Genomic DNA, 19,724 nt, shown 5'->3' with positions numbered 1-19,724 from the left:
ACGACGGACAGAGGGTCAGTTTCTCCTTTAAATAGGAGCTTGAGAATGATGAGAGGCTGTGAAAGAAGATGCTGATCATTACACAGAGTTTAAGTTGTTAAAATTCATGTTGAAGGGGAAGCAACGTCTGCTGTTAAGGGGAAATAAATCTCTGAGGGTTCATTAGCAAGGCAGTTATTCTTACTACTGTGACAATCTGTGGTTGCAATCCGCCAACATTGCTAGTGTTTTCTTCCCCGCAAACGCAAACAGAATCAGCTATGTTTTAAGGTTATAGTGTGAAAACCTGATCAACAAAGAAGCTTAGAAGTGCAACCAAGAAGAAAATCTAAATGCAATGTCTTCATATACATTCCAATCTTCTTTAAAGCCTCTGGAAACCTGGTCTAAAATGGTAAAAAAATCTATATATGATATCGAAAAACTGCTTTTTTTTACTGTCTTGATTGTTTGACAGGACTGTGTGGGCGTGGCTATGAAACCACGTCAACAGTCATTGTTTTTATAGAATGTTCAGGAAATGCCATTATATTATTGGTTCAAACTACTTACTGTGTCATAAGAACCAGAGCATAGCCTGCCTCATATAAACCAAATTTCTGTAAAGTTTGTCAAATTTAAATGACAATATATTTCAATTGGATGGATAAATATGACTTTCTCCTTTCACATGCCTACTATCATGCAACTAACTCTCCACATTGCATAGTTAGAAGGATTTTGTGGATTTGGCTTTAACAGTGGGCTTTAACAAAGAATGTGTAGGCCCTGCCTCAACCAATGAAAACACATGTATCGCAGCTGGTTGACAATACAAAGACATCTCTGTAACACTCGGGGGAGACGTGTGCAAATCTGTGTTCTTATAAGTAGATGAACAAGAATCCAGTTGCATAAGGTCAAGTATGGGGCTCAGTCATTAAAAGTGTCACTGTTCATTTTGATGGGTGCAGCAGGTGCGGCGGTCGGACTAGTGCACCCAAAGCAACTGCCGTACGGAAGGCACACATTCTCACGCACGCACACACACACACACACACACACACACACACACACACACACACACAAACACACACACACACGCTATAAAAACAAAACTGTGGAGAAATGACGCCTGGCCGCAGTTTGGAACAACACAGCAGACGCTACATATAACCTATAGATCAGCTGAACACACATAGCACCACCATACAAGCTGTAATCCGGAATGCTTATATACCCATGTGGTCACTCGAGACAAGCACGAAGCAATAAGAAGTAGGTTTTGGTAGACACACTACATTTGGTTCTCTAGGGGGGGGATTTAAACCAGACACTAGTCAAGCACTGCTGAGTTTTGGCACCAAAGTTTGACTTAAATTCTGGGAAGTATGGCAAAAAAAAGGCAATAAAGGACTTTCCCAATCTTATAAACACAGCGAGTAAATCCAATACTTAATCTGGCTGCGAAACTGCTTGACATAGTAGAGAATCAAAAATATATCCAGCAATATGTTTCATTTGGACAAGATGCATTTTGTAAATATAGTGATTTTGATTATGTTGTTTCAGTGGATTCAAACTATGTACTATAACAATATGTCACCTGCTGCACCAGCTAGTAGTGCTGCATATTCACTCCACAACGTATTAATCAAGAACAAAAGGGTTATCATTTAGTAAAGGATGGTTTCACTACTTTTTATCTTGTCAGATGTGAAGTGATTATAATGTATTGCAGCAGTTATTTTTTACATTTAAGTCAAAAGGTCCCAAGTGAAGCACAAAAGTAATTGAATTTGCCTTAAATGGGGATATGTCTATACAGTATGTATCGACTTCACACATACCTGAGAATTTACAATGTGCAACTTTCAGAATCACCGTGAAATAAACTATCTGCCTACTTAACACATATCATTACACGCATGAGTTTAAACTAGAAAATACGGAAAACAATACTTACAGTAATTTACGCTCCAATAACAATTCACTGAGAGAAATTCTGCACAGGTGAAGTCCATATATCTTGCCAAGTAGAATTCACAGATATGAAAAAACTACCAAACCCAAAAGTCTCTCTAGTTCCTTATTCAGAGCAAAGTACAGTATTATGCTGAGGAGGGCAGGAGGTGCAGGTGTGAACAGGTAAAAAACCCAAATAGAGGATCCAAAGTCATCAAGCAGGACCTCCCTCTCTCCGCAAGACGACAAATATAACCGGGTGCTTTCCCCCCACAAGCTGTGCTGCAACTGGGCCAAATAAATCAGTCCGCGAACAGCCGAGGAACGAAGGAGGCAGAGAAAAAATTAGAGGGAGTAGGGGTATATACAAGGAGAGGGGGTATAAAGGGGAGAGGGATGGGGATGGAGCTAAGAAAAAAGAATCTAGTTGCTAGATGAGTGTGATACTCCGGTTAGTTCAAACTATTCCAAAAGTTTAAAAAAAGTGCTTCTTAAAACGTCCCATCTTGTAAAACAAAATAGGTTTGGGGATGTTGGGACGGTCTAGACTGAAGGGGGGTCGATTGGGAGGGCGACACAACACTGTCTTCAATTCCAATGGGGTTTTCAGGGAGCAAAGGGGGCCGAAACCAAAACCGGCGTTGTAACCTCATCCCACAGCAACCTTGTATGGGCTGAAGAGAGCGGCCCTCGACAGAGAAGCAGTCTGCCATAAATAGCCAGGAAGCGTTTTGGACTCGCGGGCAGCAGCAGCAGCAGCAGCAGCAGCAGCTAAGAGGGATCGAATCAGCTGTTCAAACTACCATCCAGCACCACCAGTGTGTGTGTGATTCAGACTCTCCAGGGGCTCTTGCACTGCAACACTGGGATCGTACAGTGCAAACATACATACATAGGACACACATAGGACACATTTTTTGTTGTTTTGAGCAATGCAATGTTAATGTATGTGTTATATGTTTTAAAGGTGCACCATGCAGTTTCTGGGGAAAGCGGGTTTGTTTACATTTGCAGAGCTTGCAGTTAGTTTATAAGACATATTTTTGATAACATGCAATTCTTAGTTTTCAATAATTCTATCATAAATCCAAAAACTTCATTATTTTGAGGCACCTGGTACCACACGTAAGATTAAGATTGCTTTTAAATGCCTCAATCAGCAAGATGTTTTATATTATCAATGAAGAGTTGAGCCCAAATCTGCAGAATTGTATTTATAATGTACAGTAATGCATTATGAGCCTGATCCTTGCTAAAGTATACTCGCTACAGGACCGCTGTGAGATGCACAAAACAGGCTCTCTTCTCTCCTGCTCATGTTGGGTTACTCACCTACAGAAACACACACACACACACACACACACACACACACACACACACACACCCACAGTGTCAATAGTTATGAAACTATTGTTTATCTCCAAAAATGGAAATGTTAGCGGAGTACCAGTAGTTTTGAAAAATGACTTTTCAGATGGGTCTTATAATGGGCAAAAAAAGAAGATACTTCAGAGATGGAGGCCATAAATAAAGTCAACAGAATATTATCTTTTCAAGAATAACCTAAGCTTTTGGAATGAATTAACATTGACATTCTATTTTAGGAGAAAATTAGCAACATGTTATAATTTGAATAAGCAATTTTACCGATTAGTTTAGAATGATATAACTCTAAAGGCATTATAGACGGTGTAAACATAGGCTATTTAAAGTGAAAAATAGACATATGCAATTAACCTGCAAGAGATCTATGTGTAAAATCAATCAGATGTATGCAATATCAATAACTGGACAACAATAAACAGCAAAAGGTATTTTCTGTCTTCACATCATCTGGTTGGGAGGAGGTAGGGTTGGTGCAGGGTTTTTGGTGATACCGTACAGCTGTATATTATAGTTTGGCGCCATCTTGTGGACACACAAAGTAGGGCTACATAAGAGTATATCCCCTTGAATCTCAAAACCATATTTCTAACAAGGTGTATAAAAATAAAAATAAAATCCGCTAAATTTAAGTTTATTCCACAGTATTGAGGTGTGGCACCATCAAGAATTCAATCTATGTGCAATCACAGACAAGTGGAGAAAGGGGACAACTGTCATGGACTTACTTTATTCCCCAAGTAGCAGAGGCGCGCATGTTTAACAGGTGTAAAGTAGTGTCAGATATGCAGTTTACTTACTGTGGTCAGAGAGGCTCTGAGACCGAGGCAGCTGAGATGGAGGGACAGCTGGAGGTGAATGGCTGTGATATGATAAGAACAGTGGCAGTGGTTAACACAGAGGAAACCCCATAGAGAAGAAAAATATGTGATATATTACTGAGTATTTAGAAGACAACACAGACAATTTGGCTACCTAACCTGAATTATAAATGTAATATCCTATAGACCTACAGTTTAACGCAATTTAGATTAAAGACTGACTTTGACTAAAACCAAAACTGTAGGCTAGAAAAAAGGCCTACTGCAACATTTAGACCTCGACTCAAAACTGCAATATTAGCAATAGGAGGCAGTAATGTAGCAGCCACAGCATAGGCTATATATACATTTGAGGGCTAATATTTTGACATGAAAATTACACATGAAATTTCTTATTATTATTATTGTTTATAATGGTGGACTATTTATCATGTTTAAAATGACAACATTACAATTGTGCCTTTCTTCTGTTTTACCTGCTGAGAGGTTGGCAACGGTAGCAAGCCACGATGATGGACATTTAACATTGTTGATACCAAAACTGAATAGGTCACTTCCTGCTAACTGAAACAAACTGGAAAACGAGGGCCAACCAATCCAACTTCGTTAATTGTATTTCTTTTAAATTAAGAAAAAGGTTAGTAACAAAGGTAAGAGAACAATTAAAAATGTGTGGGGAATTACTGTAGACTAATTAGGCCCGTACAATGATGTCATATTCAGGGGATAACCATAAGCTAAAGTAGCTTAACTATGCTAGGTGTGGTTGTTTAGGCTAGTATGTTGAATAACTCTGCCTTCAAAGTTTCAAAAATGTGTATCTCTGCTGAATAAAAGTCTCTGAACTGTTTACTATGGTGTTCTTTGACCGTCAAGCAAAACTTGGTAGACTTGCAGCACCACATTTTTCAGTATTTAAAGTTAGGGTAGCCTACTTATTAGACAACTTGGGCTGATGCAGAGATTTGGGCTAATAAAGATGATGCTGTCATATATTAAAAAAAGACAATTAAAAATCGATATAAAGCAAGTTAAAAATAATCAAATTTGTTTTAGAATAAGTCTTTTAAGCAATATACTGTATTTCAACAGGCATTAATGAACTTTTAAGTTCACATTAGCCAATCATAATATCATGGCTCAGGTGTGGATTTATGGAATTACTAGGCTATATAAGTTGCTTTCAATTCAGTCTCTTTTTTAAAAGCATGTTTCATTTGGAATATGCGTTTTGATAATCACAATATAACAAAACTTAAACAACAAATATTTCAATAGAATTATATAAAAAAAATATATGAACCATTATTTTATCCTGTGTGGACATCAAATAGCTGTTAAATTGCAGAGCTATTTTTGCTTCATATTTCTGCTTAAATGCGTCCACTAGCACTGCCAAATGCTGCATCTGCATTATGTGGCAACCTCTTTAATACAGTCTATGCCATGGTGATGACAACCTATAATATTATCTTCTCTACCTCTAAGATACAACCTCTCCTCCCTCTCAGCCCCCTTGCTGCCTCAAGCGCCTGCAAACTGTGCCTTAGATGTTGGGGAAAATATAGCTTTACTATATAATCAATAAAGTATCACATCAGAAGAAATACCTATCAGACCTCTCACTCTCCTTTTAGAAGAAAAAAAATGGCAAATAGAGAAATTTGAACAGCGTTTTTGATTGGGTGACATCCAAGCCTCAGAGAGCATGCTGGGAGGTTTTTACAAGGTTCACCACAGGTATTGTCTTTGCCAACGCTTTGATCGAGCAAGTGGAGCTCAGTGTGACAGTCTGGCACCGTAATTGGGCTGGAATTGCCAGTACACAAGGAAGGGTACATGTGTGAAAAACATGAGCACAGTTTTTAACGGTGTTAAGGGATAGTAGTGAACTTTAACAGAAATTTAATTAGAAAATGAAATGTCAATGTATTGAAAAGTACAAGATCAATTACTAGACTTGTTATTGGTATTTGTCAAGCATCCTTGGGTCTTTCACATACTGTAATATACATTTCAGAGAGAGGAAATTGGGTATTTCCAAAATATTTTACAAATATCAACAAAAGTATTATTTTCCCCCAGTGAATATCTAAACCCAATACAGTTTATAAAACAGTTTCCTGTAGCATATAACCCTAGACAATTGATCACAAACACAACTTTCATGCAAAGAGTTTATTTATGAATCAGACTGCAGTATCATACAACAGTAGCACAATCATATGACTATGGATTATGCTCATATTTATAGATACAAAGATTAAAGGCATGTCGTAAAGGAAAAAAAAATGAATGAGTTTCTCTTTTGATTTACTCTAAAAATAGCTTTTAAATACTTGGCATAGTTTTTGTAAAGTAAATTATGAAACGTAACGTCTTGCCAACTGGAGCTTTAACTATTGGAGTACCAAATGCAAATATACTTTATGAAAACCTTTTTTTTTCCTCCTCTCTTTTCGCATTTCATGCAAGGAAGAAAAAAAGATGTCAGTGAGTACAAAAAGCACTTAAATCTCATATGAAAATAGAAAATATTACAAGTGTGCATAATTACTTCATGTTGCACGTAACCTGCAGTAGAAAAGGTAAAATGACACTATGTTCAAGTGTACCTGACATGCCAATTATTGGGGGAGGGTGGGGCATATGTACTGAAATAGCTATTTAAATGTCGTCAGGGGGCAGTTAACACGTAAGACCGAGGGCTTTTCAGTCTTCAAAACGTATTCAAAATTAGATGTGTTAGTAGTTATGGGCGTGCCAGGCCAGCTTATCCTTTCTGTGATGCTGACTGTGGGCTTGTTTTTGAAACATTGAATCTCAACTTGTATTTTTTTCTTTAAACAATGCTTTTTGTATTATTTAAAATTCACCGTTTTGATTCAATGTTCCTACAGATAGACAGCGTGAGGAGCAGAGGCTATCCACAATGCTACTGAACCTCTCCAGCCAGAGGCATGGGCAGAACAGTAAGTTGTTGGTAAAAACCTATAAGGTATATGAAACAGTGCTTAGCATGTTAGTATTTGGCATTGCCTGGAGTATGACGTAATGAACACACAATAAGGCGACATGATTATTCCAAATTTACAAGAAATACGGTTTGAAATACTAAGACAAAGATCTGATTTGATAAAATGCTACAACTGTAAAATGCTACATAACAATTAAGTGATACTTTGATGAGTGATTAAACAATGATGGATTCCCATTAAAAATCTGTTGTTGATGCGTTACACCAATGCAGCACTGCTATTGTGGGAAAAACCAAATATCTGCAAATATCTTATCCACAAGAGGATTTTTTTTATTTAGGTTTTAGCTTATAATTTGGACTTTAGTAAAAACCCCTGTATTTTAAAAAACAAAGAAAAAAACAAAGTTCTTCATATACGCTTTGCAAATACGTGGTTTTTAGCCAATAAGAGCGAACTGCGTTGTATCCTTTAGTGCAATAAGTTATAGGAACAGCAGAACAATTTACACAGAATGGACACGCGCTGTGGAAACAAACAAAAAGAGTGAGAACATTGGAGTAGGAGGGAAAGAAGAAAGGGAGGATGGAAGGAAGGAAAAGAAAAGAAAACAATTTCCAAATTTTATTTCTAAACTTGTTTTCGAGGAACCAACAACAGAACAATACATGACTTGAATTGGAAGACATACAAAGACATAAATAAGACACACAGGCCAATGTCTGACCACCAACATAGTAAAATACAGCTGAGATGGATTGATGTATCAAATATCACAAGGAGCATCCAACATTGACTCGATTTTAGCCTATGAAAAAGCACTATCAAATAGGAAATCATGGCACAATCAAAAAGTTTCCATCATGTCATCACTGGCAATGATGAACCCTATCACTCACTGACACCGAATCGTGTGATCAAGGCACACCACAGGGCCATCCCATCTTATATCACTCTGTTAGATTTTTTAAAGCACTAGAAAAGTATGTACTCTCAATATGATACATTACAGACATTAAAATTATACTTTCAGCTTGATATAAGTGTTGAGAAATAAAATGTCATGGTTAAATACAAAATATCTCTTAAAATATTTAAAATATACTTTATTTTGTACATTATGCAAACTGATTAACAATTCGATGATAACAAAAATAAATCTTCCGTGAAATGTTGTCTCTTTGCAATACAGAGATGTATGAACATAGACATATAACATGAAGTAAAAGCACCCACCCCCTATTAAGCGCCCATATACCCTGACACGATTCCATATCCCTGTAATACAATTTGAATGACACGTTCACATTAAAACTCCTGACAATGGTTTCCTACAGGTAGCTCCACTATACCACTTAGCTGTTTGTACAACAATATTGCTCTACATATCTTTTTTTGTTTGTTCTAAAACCATATATCCATCTTTAATTTTTGTCAAAGTTGCCAACCACCATTTCTACTCAATCCGTGCCTTTATTGCTTCCTGAAATTACCTGGAAATAGGAGCTATACATCGGATTGATCAGGGGACTAAAACACATCTGGTTAAGAAGGCAACTCTCCCTCTCCAGTGTAGAAACAATGTATCGTATAATAGGTTACTGATCTGTCATGTCATGTGGTGTGTAGAGTCACTCTTCACTGAAGAGCACTATGGGTTGTGGTTGCGGTGTGTACAAAAAGCAATGAGAGAGGGCACAATGTAAATTTAAAAAAAGAAAGGCTGATCGATCTCATCAGAAAAAATCAAAACAGTTCTTGAGCCAAAGACAGTGATGTCCAGTTCTAAAAACTGCTGTCGCCTCACCACGACAATCAGACACGCAGTTTATTTTGGTGTAGTTTAAATGCAACAGAACAGATTTGTGACAATAACCCTTCTATGTCTATGGTTAGGTTCAACATAAATGCTTACATTCATATCCTTAACAGCTCGTCCGTAAACAAACAGATTCGTTCACTATATGCAAAAAAAATGTCTCAACTGTATTCACTATGGACATTTTAGTACTTCTAGTATGCACGACAGAATTGCATAATGTCTGCCAATGAGAAAAGCATAGGGAGGGTAGAATAGAAAGGACAAGCCGCTACAAGAAGACTAACTAGTAGAAACCCTATAAGAGGATGGGGCTTGGGGATGGAAAATAGATTGGGTAGTGGGAAGTCATTTTGGGAAAGGCTGGGGAGGGATTCAGGGTGGAAGTTGCCCCACAAGTTAAAGAGGCACCTCCCTTTGGCAGTGGAACAGCACTCTTAGTAGTCAACGCGGCGCCGAGGGTGAGGGTGTACACAATGCTCTTGTCGGACAAGAAGGCCATTTCAGTGTCAAGATGAGATGAAGGCATTCTAGTAGGCAGCCAGGTCACAGTGTTGGAGCTAAAAACCTCAGATGGATTTGTTGGGCGCAGTCTTTTCTACACTGTCTCCACTCGGCTGGGATCATGGGGTTCTATAGGATGTAAAGAAGAAAAATATTCATTCAGAACAAGTGTTGAATATATCATTTTTATCTGTATCTAGTACTGTTTTATGTTTCATCAACATTTTCTACCAGAGAAAAAAAAATGCAATATTTACCACAGCCGAAGATATATTACAGTATATATATATATATAAATGCAAAGAATATATAGTATTCTTTGCATTTATCCTTCCAGTGACATAAATGCCAGTGATGTGATTTACCGATTTGAAATTTCTGGGAAAGGGTAGAAGACTTGTACTATTCTTTGGGCACTGGCACCATCTTGTGGTTTTGTCTTGACAGTTTCTTCAATTTTGAAAATGTGTGACCTCCAAAGATAAGTAAATAGTGCAATCTTAAGACTTATGCTTCCTACTGGCAGAATACATTTCTTCAATATTTTGAGTTTTTAAAAACATATAATTTCAGTCATGTCTTCTTACACCATTTGATTTCTCCTTTAAATAGCACAATTTCCTATTTCACATTTTAAATGTTCTAAGCAGTCAATTTGTTTGTTTTACCCACACACTCAATGGAATGTTCACATTTACTCATAGTTTAGTCTGCAGTCATTGTAAAAGCTTAAATAGTAAATTGGTAAAAAAAGGCACAATACAATTGTATGATGCATTGAATAAACATTTTAAACAAATCAGCTGTGTCAACTAAGAACCACTCGTGAAATACATGTTTTACCTTCAACATTACACTTGATACTTTTCGGTAAATCTTAAAGCTGTACCAACAGTCCTCTTAAATTTACTTATACATTTTCTCCACAATTTTTCAGTTTAATTTCCACAACTTTTCTTATCTTACCTGAGAGAGATGACTCTGCCTCATCTTGCAACACCATCTCCTCAGAGACCTGTGGTGAATGGGTGACCTCTTGATCATTCTCTGTGTCTTTCTGCAGAGAAGGTTGGCGCTCCTCCGCTTGTGCGTCCTTGCCCTCCCCCTCCCCCTCCCCTTCCCCCTCTGCCTCTGTATCCCCCTCCCCAGAGTCAGTGCTCCTGATGCTAAGGCGCCTCACACGATACATAACATCCACCTCCCTCATGCGGGCAAAGTGTTCAACTGCCACCCGCCCTGGAGAAATTGCCAGCTTGTTCTGCAGTGCTTCCATTCGGTTGGAGGGGCCCCTGCTCCTTCGTTCCCCCTCCAAGCTCAGAGAAAGCCTGCGGTCTAGGTTTGGGGGCACTGAAAGGGGCAGCCTATCTGGCGGAAACTCTGGTAACCCCGGGTGATCTCGTCCAAGATGAGTCCGTAGTCCTACTCTATGCTCTGGGACAGCAAACGGCTTCTTTTCTTGCTCCTGCTTGTCATCAGACATGGGATTGTTTGGTCCCTCATTCTCACTTTCCCCTTCAGCTGTATTTTTGACTGCACTGCCTTCAGGTGTTTCTCCTGCGTTGGCTTCCTTATCTCCTAATTCTACTTCCTTAGTTACGGTTTCACTAACATTCTGTTCCTCTGTGACTTGGGGTTCTGCAGGCACATCAGTTGCCAATATTGTGGATGCGCTGTCCTCTGTCTCTCCGTTCGCTGGTATGTTCTCAGCAGGATTAACTGCGCCTAAATTGTCCAAGTTTTCTGCCTGAGCATTGTCTTTGTTTTCTTCTCCTCCCACATTTTCCTGGGTTAGTGATTGCTGATCTCTCGTTTCAGCACACAGGTCAGACCCTGACTGATTCAAACTTGTGTCATTTGGCTCCTCTGTTTTTGTATCTTCTGATGGACTTTCTAACGCAGCGCGCTGTGGTGGACTGGCATTTGGATTGGTCGAACTATCCGAGCTGTTCTCCTCGGTAAGTGGAGGTAATGGGGCCAGTCTCATCTGATTTTCTAGCTCTCTTTTACAAATAGGGCACTCCTCCTCTGTATCAGCATTGGGATCTTGTAGAGGGTCTGCATCGTTGCCATCCGTTGGGTCTTTAGTGTTACGCAAAGTCTGGCATATGTCCTCGTAATCAGGAGGACTAGTGAGGGTTGAGGCATCCTGCATGGGCTGCCTATCTGCCCAAGGAACCTCAGCTGCTGCGGTGTTCGTTATTGGACCGAAGTCACAAAGTGGTGTGTCGATAGGCTCATCTGGCAGGTCTAGTTTCACTGTCCTGCCATCATTACTTTCGCGTCTGCGCGAAAGATGCGATACAACCCTGTATTCTCTGAAGCCTGTCTCCCGAGGTGGGACGGGGAGCTCCTCCCTAAGCTGCTTGCTGAAGGTTACCGACTTTGTTGCAGGCCTGGAGAAGGCGCTCTTGACTTCCCTGTATTCTGGGTCAACAGACCAGCTTACTGCACTGCGTCTAAGGCTGCTGGGCTTGTTAAGAGGTTCTGATGTCAATCGGATTTTGATACGCTCAGGAATTTGAACTGAGCCATCTGGGACTTTATTGCTGGCAGTGCCTAGCTCCAATATGTCTTTGTAGGCCTCGTTGAGGTCCTCTATGCACTTGTCAACACTGGGCTGTTTGCTGCCCTGCTGCTGTTGATCCTGGACTTCTTTTTTGATGGTCTCCAGCTCTTTGACGGCATCCCATGGTCGCTGGGGGGCCGGTTTCAGCAGGAACGGTTCAAATGTCTCCTGCCCACTGTTTGCTGCTGGTTTGGGTTCCTCCGCATTTCCTGAGGATGGTGTTGCTGGCATCTGAGCTGTGCTCTTGTTCAGCTGGTTGGAGAAGGTGGATGTCAGGGAGAAGGCGCTGTTACTGGACAGTTTCAGGCTCTTCACTCCCTTTATAGGAAAAGTAAAGGCAGTGCCCGCTGCACCACTGCTATCAGGAGAGACTTCAGTTCCGGGAGGGACAGGGTCTTGTTGTGCTTCCTTGTTTTCGGGTTCAGGTTTTTGAGCCTCTGGGCTAGTTTGTGTCTCCTGGTCTCGATACTGGTTTGCTGGCCATGTCCCCGAAAGTTTCATCTCCTTGTAATGGTTTATCTTAGGGGGTCTACAAGGTACTCTCTTAAACATTTTGCTGCTCGCTCTACTGCTTGTTTTGCTGCTCGCCATGCTACCAGTTAGTGCTTGCAGCTCAGCTTCAGCTGAAGATGTGCTTTGGAGACTTTGGTTTGTTAAATGGCCAGTTTTGTTTTCACTAGGACTGTCCGCTGGGTCTGGTGACTTTGGTGAAACATTGTTATTCTGATCACGGATTGTCCCACTGAGCTGCGGAGTAACAGGGACGGACACCAAACAAAAAATTGTCTCACTAAGTCTCTTTTTAAGATTCTTGGATTTGTCTTTCTCAGGTAGTTCAGGAGGTGGTTCCACCTTTTTTACTTCTGGCACAGTTTCAGAGACATCCTGGTTAGGTGGCTTGCATGGGGGAGGTGGTGGTTTACCCAAAATAGATGAAGGAAAAAACTGACTACGGTTTTGTTCAGGACCTATACTGTCACTTTTTTTAATTCCCCTGTTAGACCATCGGATACTGCTGTCGCTTTCAGTGAGAGCTGATTTGCGGCTCTCAATAGTTAGAGCTGACCCCTGTTGGGGAGGAGGAAAGGCACTATCATGTGTAGATTGTCCTAAAATCTTAGCCGGTGGTGGTGGAATCTCTTTGTTGATGTTACGGATCTTGTCTGAGTCAGTAAGAGAACTTCCGCTAGGCCCTCCGGAGAGTTGATTCACTCTTGGAACTTCAGGGGGTAATGAGCGGGAATTATCTGGTTGTTCTTCTTGTCCAGAATATACCTGTTTTCGGTAGGACAACCCACGATCAACATAATGTTCAAGCCATGAACCACTTGCCTGTCTGGAAAACCACCTTCCAGGATCTGACATGGGCATCTGCAGAGCTTCTGCCCTCCATCTTAAGTTAGCCATTTCATTCCGGTTCATTGAAACTGCTCTTGGGGGCAGGACTCTTCTGTAAGATGGGGGTGGGATGTAGCCAGGAGGCTCCATTCCAGAGATGGCAGAGTGTTGTGCGTAATAGTCTTGTCTCAGCTCCCCTCCCCTTGGATAATAGATAGACCTGTCTTTTTGTTTGGCACCCTGTTCTATAGCAAGCATTTCTGCGCTACCCCTAGTCTGCTGGTGAATCTCATATGACGGAGGCTTTAAAGGCCTGCTGAACCTGGGCTTTGGTAAAAGTGCAACATGGCTGCTTGGCCCAGCGTTCCTACCCCACCGCTCCCTCACAACAGCACCACTATAGATGTACCTACTATAGGGCCCGGAGAAGACAGTGCTGTTTATCCTCGGCCTATCAGGCAGGCTAGGCCGCGATGGAATGAGCTCCCTGCCTTCAGTTCCATCAGGGGACAGAACTCTGGGGAGGGACTGAGACTTTGCTTTAGTTCTAGGGTGAAAAAAACCCTCTGGTGTCCTCAAGCGGTAGTGGTCCTGAGCCCACCTGTCCCCATCCCCGTCCGACAGCTGCCGTCCCAGGCCCACGGCAGGCCTCCACTCCTCTGTACCAAGGCTCTGGCACTTCCTCTCGCCGGTCACCCGGAGCTGACCGGGGGCTGCGTCGAGGTCCCTTAGCCAAGAAATGTCCTCCCATAGCTGCTGCGCTTGCCTCTCCGCTCTGTGCTCCTCTGCTGCGATCAGGGCCTGTGGCCTCCATGCACCGGCAGAGGCCCTCAGCTCCCTGCCGTCAGCATAGTCCAGGAGGATGCTGAAGTCCTGGCCTCGCCTCCGCCAGTAGGACACATCCCTCTCGTCGTAGCTCAGCGGCTCGGAATAAGTCAAACTTGGAACATCGTAGAAACTGCAAAGACAGAAAGGTTCAGAGTAAGTAATAATGATAAGACCTACACAGTGTAACAGAAAGTGAGGAGGATTCTGAATATAGGTTGACATTTTTAAACAATTGTTATCATTTTTCTGGTTGTGGTTACAGAAGTTGTCAGATAAGTTATAGCTAACATACAGTCATTAGAGCAAACAACCAATACACATCATGTTCCAGATGTTCCTCTGGCTTTTAACCCGGGGAAACATTGTGGTTACTCCATAGATAGTTACCAATGGTGGGAAATACAGAAAGTTGCATAAAAAGTTACATCCAACGTATAAAATGTACATGAATGCAAAAGCATATTATATGTCATAGGGCATCATAAAAAACACTCACTATATGTTTCTGAAAGGCAATATTATTTTATATGACTAACAGTTTGCTGGTATTGCATTGTTTTAAAGAAACACACACACATAATAATAATTAAAACCATATGCAATGAGAATAGTCCTAAAAAAATCTATTAAGTTGATTTAAATATCAGTTTATATGTAATATAGTGACAAACATTACAAGTCCTGTGCCATTCTCAAGCATGTGCTTTTGGCTTTGGCAGTATTGGCTTTCCAGCGCAACTTAATCAAGAGGAGCAAGCACATACGAGACAGGAGTGCTTAGTTCAGCAGGTCCCAAGTCCCTTGAAGAAACCATGAAATTGTGATGCCACTGCAATATGATCTGCATATTAAATTGTGCTGACCTTATCTTGTGAGCTGGTCATCTGGGCAGTGTCTTTGGCTCTTAAAGAAAGTCTAAGCAAAAAGACTTCCCATTTCTCACCTGATCTGACAAGAAAAGCCAAAGCACCTCTTTCCCTCTTTTTAATTGATCACATGACTCAATTAGCAAGATCAAACTTGTATAAGAAATACAGTATATGACCTATCTATGAACAATACACTTTTAAAGCTGCCTGCTTCACTATGTAAGAATAAAATATAAATCAAGTGAATCAGAAGAAGTGGGCCTTTTTGATTGTTGCTATGGGAATATGTAGTATGCATTCATTTAAAAAAATGGTTGCTGAATTTAACGTAAAATGGCAAGTGTGTTACAAGGGGGCTGTACGCAGGTCAAATGCAGTGGTTCCACTATATTGTGATAAAGCACAGCCGCCTGCAGATGATTTTAGTTATGGTTCCATATTTACCTCTTGCAAAATATGGCTGTTATGTGTGTTGTACTGCCAAGCAATAATCTTAGAAATAGCATACCTAATCATAAAAGTATGCATTAAAAAATAGCTTTCCTTATTGTACGTTCAAGTTGATCCTTCTGTTAAATTACATTTTAATTTAAATGTTCTAATTTTCTCAATAAGTTGTGGTCCTTTTCTCTTATATCCATAGGTCCTCAGTAACATCCAAGCATATTTTAAGCCACCCTGATGGCAGTTAGTTATTCTTATTATGGAACGAGGGAGTGTGGATTTGGAATCCTTGATGAAATTCAAATGTAACCATCAGACCTTTCAAACGGAATAAATCAATAATTATATTCTCTCAGGCAAGCTTATTCATATTTATGACACAACCACACAAGGCCATGATTTGCAGTTAGGAGTTTCATAAAACATTTTTTTTTAAACATAACCAAAATATACCATAAACATATGGCAATATAAGTCTTTAAAATATCCAGTTCAATAAATGTATCAAAGAGACCTAAACAATTAATGAACTACAACTACCCATTAAAAGAGCTGCATCTCCTATCTGCACTGCACATTATGGCTGTGTTAGTCACTGTACTCATTCATTTAAGCTGCAAAGTCAATGGATCATCCTCGGCACAGCGGCATATGCTACTGTATGGCTGAGGGGAGCTGCGCTGTGCACACTTGCCCAGCAACATGCTTACATCACAGAGCACGTGCTGGGCGTGATTCGGTGTGCCAGTGTTTACAGTGGAGTGATTACGCGCCTGTCTTGAGGCATGTTCAGTCCTCCTCAGTTTGCTCTCTGTCTAGTTGCTGCTGTTTACATCTGGAGGCTGCGGAGACGCTACCAGTGCAGTGCATGTGGTGGGTGGGATCCACGTAGACTCTGTGTGTGTGTGTGCAGTGTGCAGGCATGTGAACCTCTCAAATGAGCCCAAGCAAAGGCACCTTTCATAATTCCTCATATTCCCAGCATAAGAAATGTCAGTGGTGCTGCTGCAGCCACAGTGTAGTTATGCAGCTCTGGAAGGAGGGGATAGGGAAGAGGAGGGAAGAGAGAGAGAGAGAGAGAAAAAAACCCTGCGCAGTGCAGAATCAGTTTTGCATGCAATACCGAGGGGCCCCAGTGAGAACAGGGGGGGAGAGAGGGAGAAATAGGGGAAGGTAAAGGGTGTGGGGGATCGCAAAAAGAGAGGGAAAAAAATGACCACTCACCCACTATCTGTGGCGAGAGAATCACCCAAGGGCCCTGCGTCACCTAGGATACCAATACCAATACCGGCTTCCTTTCTCCGTAGGTTCCTCTCCCCGCTCTCGTTATCTGTGACGGGGTAGCTCCGCACCAGGGCCTGCCTGGTGCCGTAGAGGCCCGTGATAGAAGCCCCCCGGTCGGCCTCGTACCCGTTGAACGTCCCCCGCCCGGCCCGGTTGTTGTCCACCAGTTCACGCTGGCAGTCAGTGGGGCGCTTGTCATAAGGCGTGGCAGGCGGAGGAGGGCCACTCTTGGGCAATTTGTATCCGTGCGAAATGAGGAGGTCCTCCACACTGTACATGGTGGTGTGTCTCTCTCACTTCTGGGGCGGGAGGGCAAAGGTGGGTGTGTTGCCTTATGCGCAGTGCTGCTGGTGGGAGCTGGGGCTCGGCTGCTCAGCGGAGGCCATCACTAAAGGGAGGACATAAAGAACATGTTATTTCTGCATGCACTGAAATGTGTGAGAGTAAGGGACACTTTTCAACACAGTAGCTAATGTCAGAAAATACAGATGTTTGTGTTAACCGTTCCAGATGTCTTAATACATTAATTTGTTTAGTCTTACTCGCTTACACTAAAAATACAAAGAATGTCAGTTGTTCGCCACGCCCTTCTTCCTCCCAAAGACAATTTATCGTCTCTACAAAGTGTCTTAAAACCATGTCACCATCTAAAATATGAGAATTATTAAATTGAGTTTTTTCCTATCCATTCCCGAGGTGTTAATGCGTTAGTTTGTCAGCGTGTTCTGTGTTGAAAAGCTCAGCAAGTGATCTGAATAAAATATGAACATGTGCTTAACTTAACAGTCACACAGGCTTTTGTACAGACATTGTGGCGTATCCCAGGGCAACTCTGGAATGTATAAATAACGTTTTAAAGGTGCAGGATTTAAGATTTTACTTACAGTTAATACAAATTTAAGAAAACAAGAAAACGTATTTTGTTAGCCACACCCTTGAAGCTGGGGGTATATGATTTCTGATTGGTCAAAGTTAACATGAGCTGGCACTTTGACCAATCAGAGCGAGGATCCGATTCTCTGTTCTTATTGGCTGTTGGGACTGTCCATTCACTTTGGCACAACTTTGTTGGTGTAGAGCGTGTCAGGGAGGGACCATAGGGGAGGGACCAAAGACAACAAGTGGAGCAGTGAGAGGTTGAGATATTTGGATTTGAATCTCTATCCCAACTGCCATTTTCTCCCCAAATCCTCCACCCCAGCTTTAATTTCTCCCAAATAAATTTCTATCATCTTAACAAAAGGTCTAAAACATCTAATTCAATCTAATATAAGAATTCTTAAATTGAGAGTTGTTCCCCTCTATTAAGCCACTGCCTACATAATGATTTCTCTATCATTTTGTCTGGGACAAATACGCTGTGAAAATGTGATTCGACCCGAACAAAAGCAGGTGGAACATTCGTCATCAGTCAATACAATCACCGATATTGTTCTCTAGACACATTTGGACGAACGTGTGCACTAATCTCTGCATGTGGACAATGCTTTGCTTCCTACAATAGACAGGAATAAATGCACATGTTCACAGAAACTAGTAGGTCATTCTTCATCATTAAGTGTTGAAATGAAACTGCTCCCCACACACTAACAGCTAGTCAGATATACTCTTAAAGGTAAGCTCCTATGGTGTAGCTTGCGTCATATATTTAACTCCTGTAATGCTGCAATATTCAATTTAACTGAATGTTCATTATATATACTGTGCTATGTCTCCGTGCCATGTGTTACATTGCTTAGTGTAAGCTGGTGAGGTTGCCAGTATTTCTTCTGTCGTAATGGCATGGAGGAAAAAAATATGGTGCGTTTATTACATGTGATTAAAATGATGCAGCTCCCGAACCATAAAAGCCAGTTCAAAGTTGAAGTCTAAATTGCTGCGCTTGCAAGAAAAACTATAATGAACAGCAAATATAGGTGTCAAAGGAGCTCAAAAGAACTCGTATTACATGGATCTTAATGGTTTTCGTCCGAAGATTCCATGTTATGTTGTAATACAATTCCTACTTCTAGAAGTGTGTTCATTTCAACATTATTACATCTAGAACATTAAAACAAACATATTAATGAAAACATTGTATTAATTTCCTTAATTAATAATCTCTGTAACAGAACCAACCAAACATCAGGTGTGGACATTACTAAATCTGCTCAACAACAGATCAACCGAGATATTTGGACTATTCATTTGAGTTCTAAATGGAATGCAACAAGTAGGTCGAAAAAGAAAGAATGTTGTTTGGACTAAAGGTTTTGTATGAAGAGTCTGGTCTATTTTCCTAGGTTCCTCTGCTGTTTGTGCCGTGTGTGTGTGTGTGTGTGTGTGTGTGTGTGTGTGTGTGCTCCTGTGTGTGTGTGTGTGTGCTTGCGTGTGTGCTCCTGTGTGTGTGAGAATGCAGCCCCCCTTCTGCTTGTCTGATATATTAATCAGCCGCTAAAACAGTCTGTCCTGTTTGGAGGAGATAGTGGACGGCTTATAGAACATCTAACACAGTGATCAAAGGCTTTTTCACACATTAGCATTTTTGGCTAATCATGTTTGGACTTGAATTGTTGCTCGCTATTCATTTTCCATTATGAAGGTGTCACTGTAAAGGACAAATACAGTGTTGAATACCAAGAATAGAATAGACTAACTCACTTTTTGTTGGGGGTGAAGCGTTGCCAAGATTGCTCAGAGCAAACACCATTATTATTGTTTTACTTAAATTACATTTGCAAATTACAGTATAAATCATGGAGGGAGTTAATGTGTCATAACTAAGTTATATCTGAATGTGACACTTGACCATCCAAAAATACACAAACACATTAATATCCAATACCAAAGTTAAGATTTATAGTACTAGAGTAAACTTTCCATCCATCTAACCTTCTCAAACTTTTTAAAAAATGTGCCGAAGAATACACTTTAATAAGGTTATACGAGACTTTCTTTTGTTAATTT

The 19,724-nt window shown here is 40.8% G+C and overlaps 1 protein-coding gene across 1 annotated transcript; it reads right to left on the bottom strand.

Moving 5' to 3' along the window:
* Window positions 1–9,543: 9,543 nt before the first annotated feature.
* On the bottom strand, window positions 9,544–17,056 carry jcadb (junctional cadherin 5 associated b; the record flags this gene model as incomplete). The annotated part of the gene is made up of 3 exons (XM_080034128.1): window positions 9,544–9,578; window positions 10,416–14,311; window positions 16,719–17,056. 3 exons carry the CDS (start codon window positions 17,054–17,056, stop codon window positions 9,544–9,546), a joined length of 4,269 nt encoding a protein of 1,422 aa, XP_079890254.1.
* Between the last annotated feature and the right edge of the window lie 2,668 nt (window positions 17,057–19,724).

Source organism: Ammodytes marinus (genome assembly GCF_949987685.1).
Source record: "Ammodytes marinus genome assembly, chromosome: 9".
Taxonomy (NCBI): domain Eukaryota; kingdom Metazoa; phylum Chordata; class Actinopteri; order Uranoscopiformes; family Ammodytidae; genus Ammodytes; species Ammodytes marinus.
The sequence above is the reverse complement of the archived record's forward strand: the minus strand, read 5'-3'. Positions and strand labels throughout refer to the sequence as shown.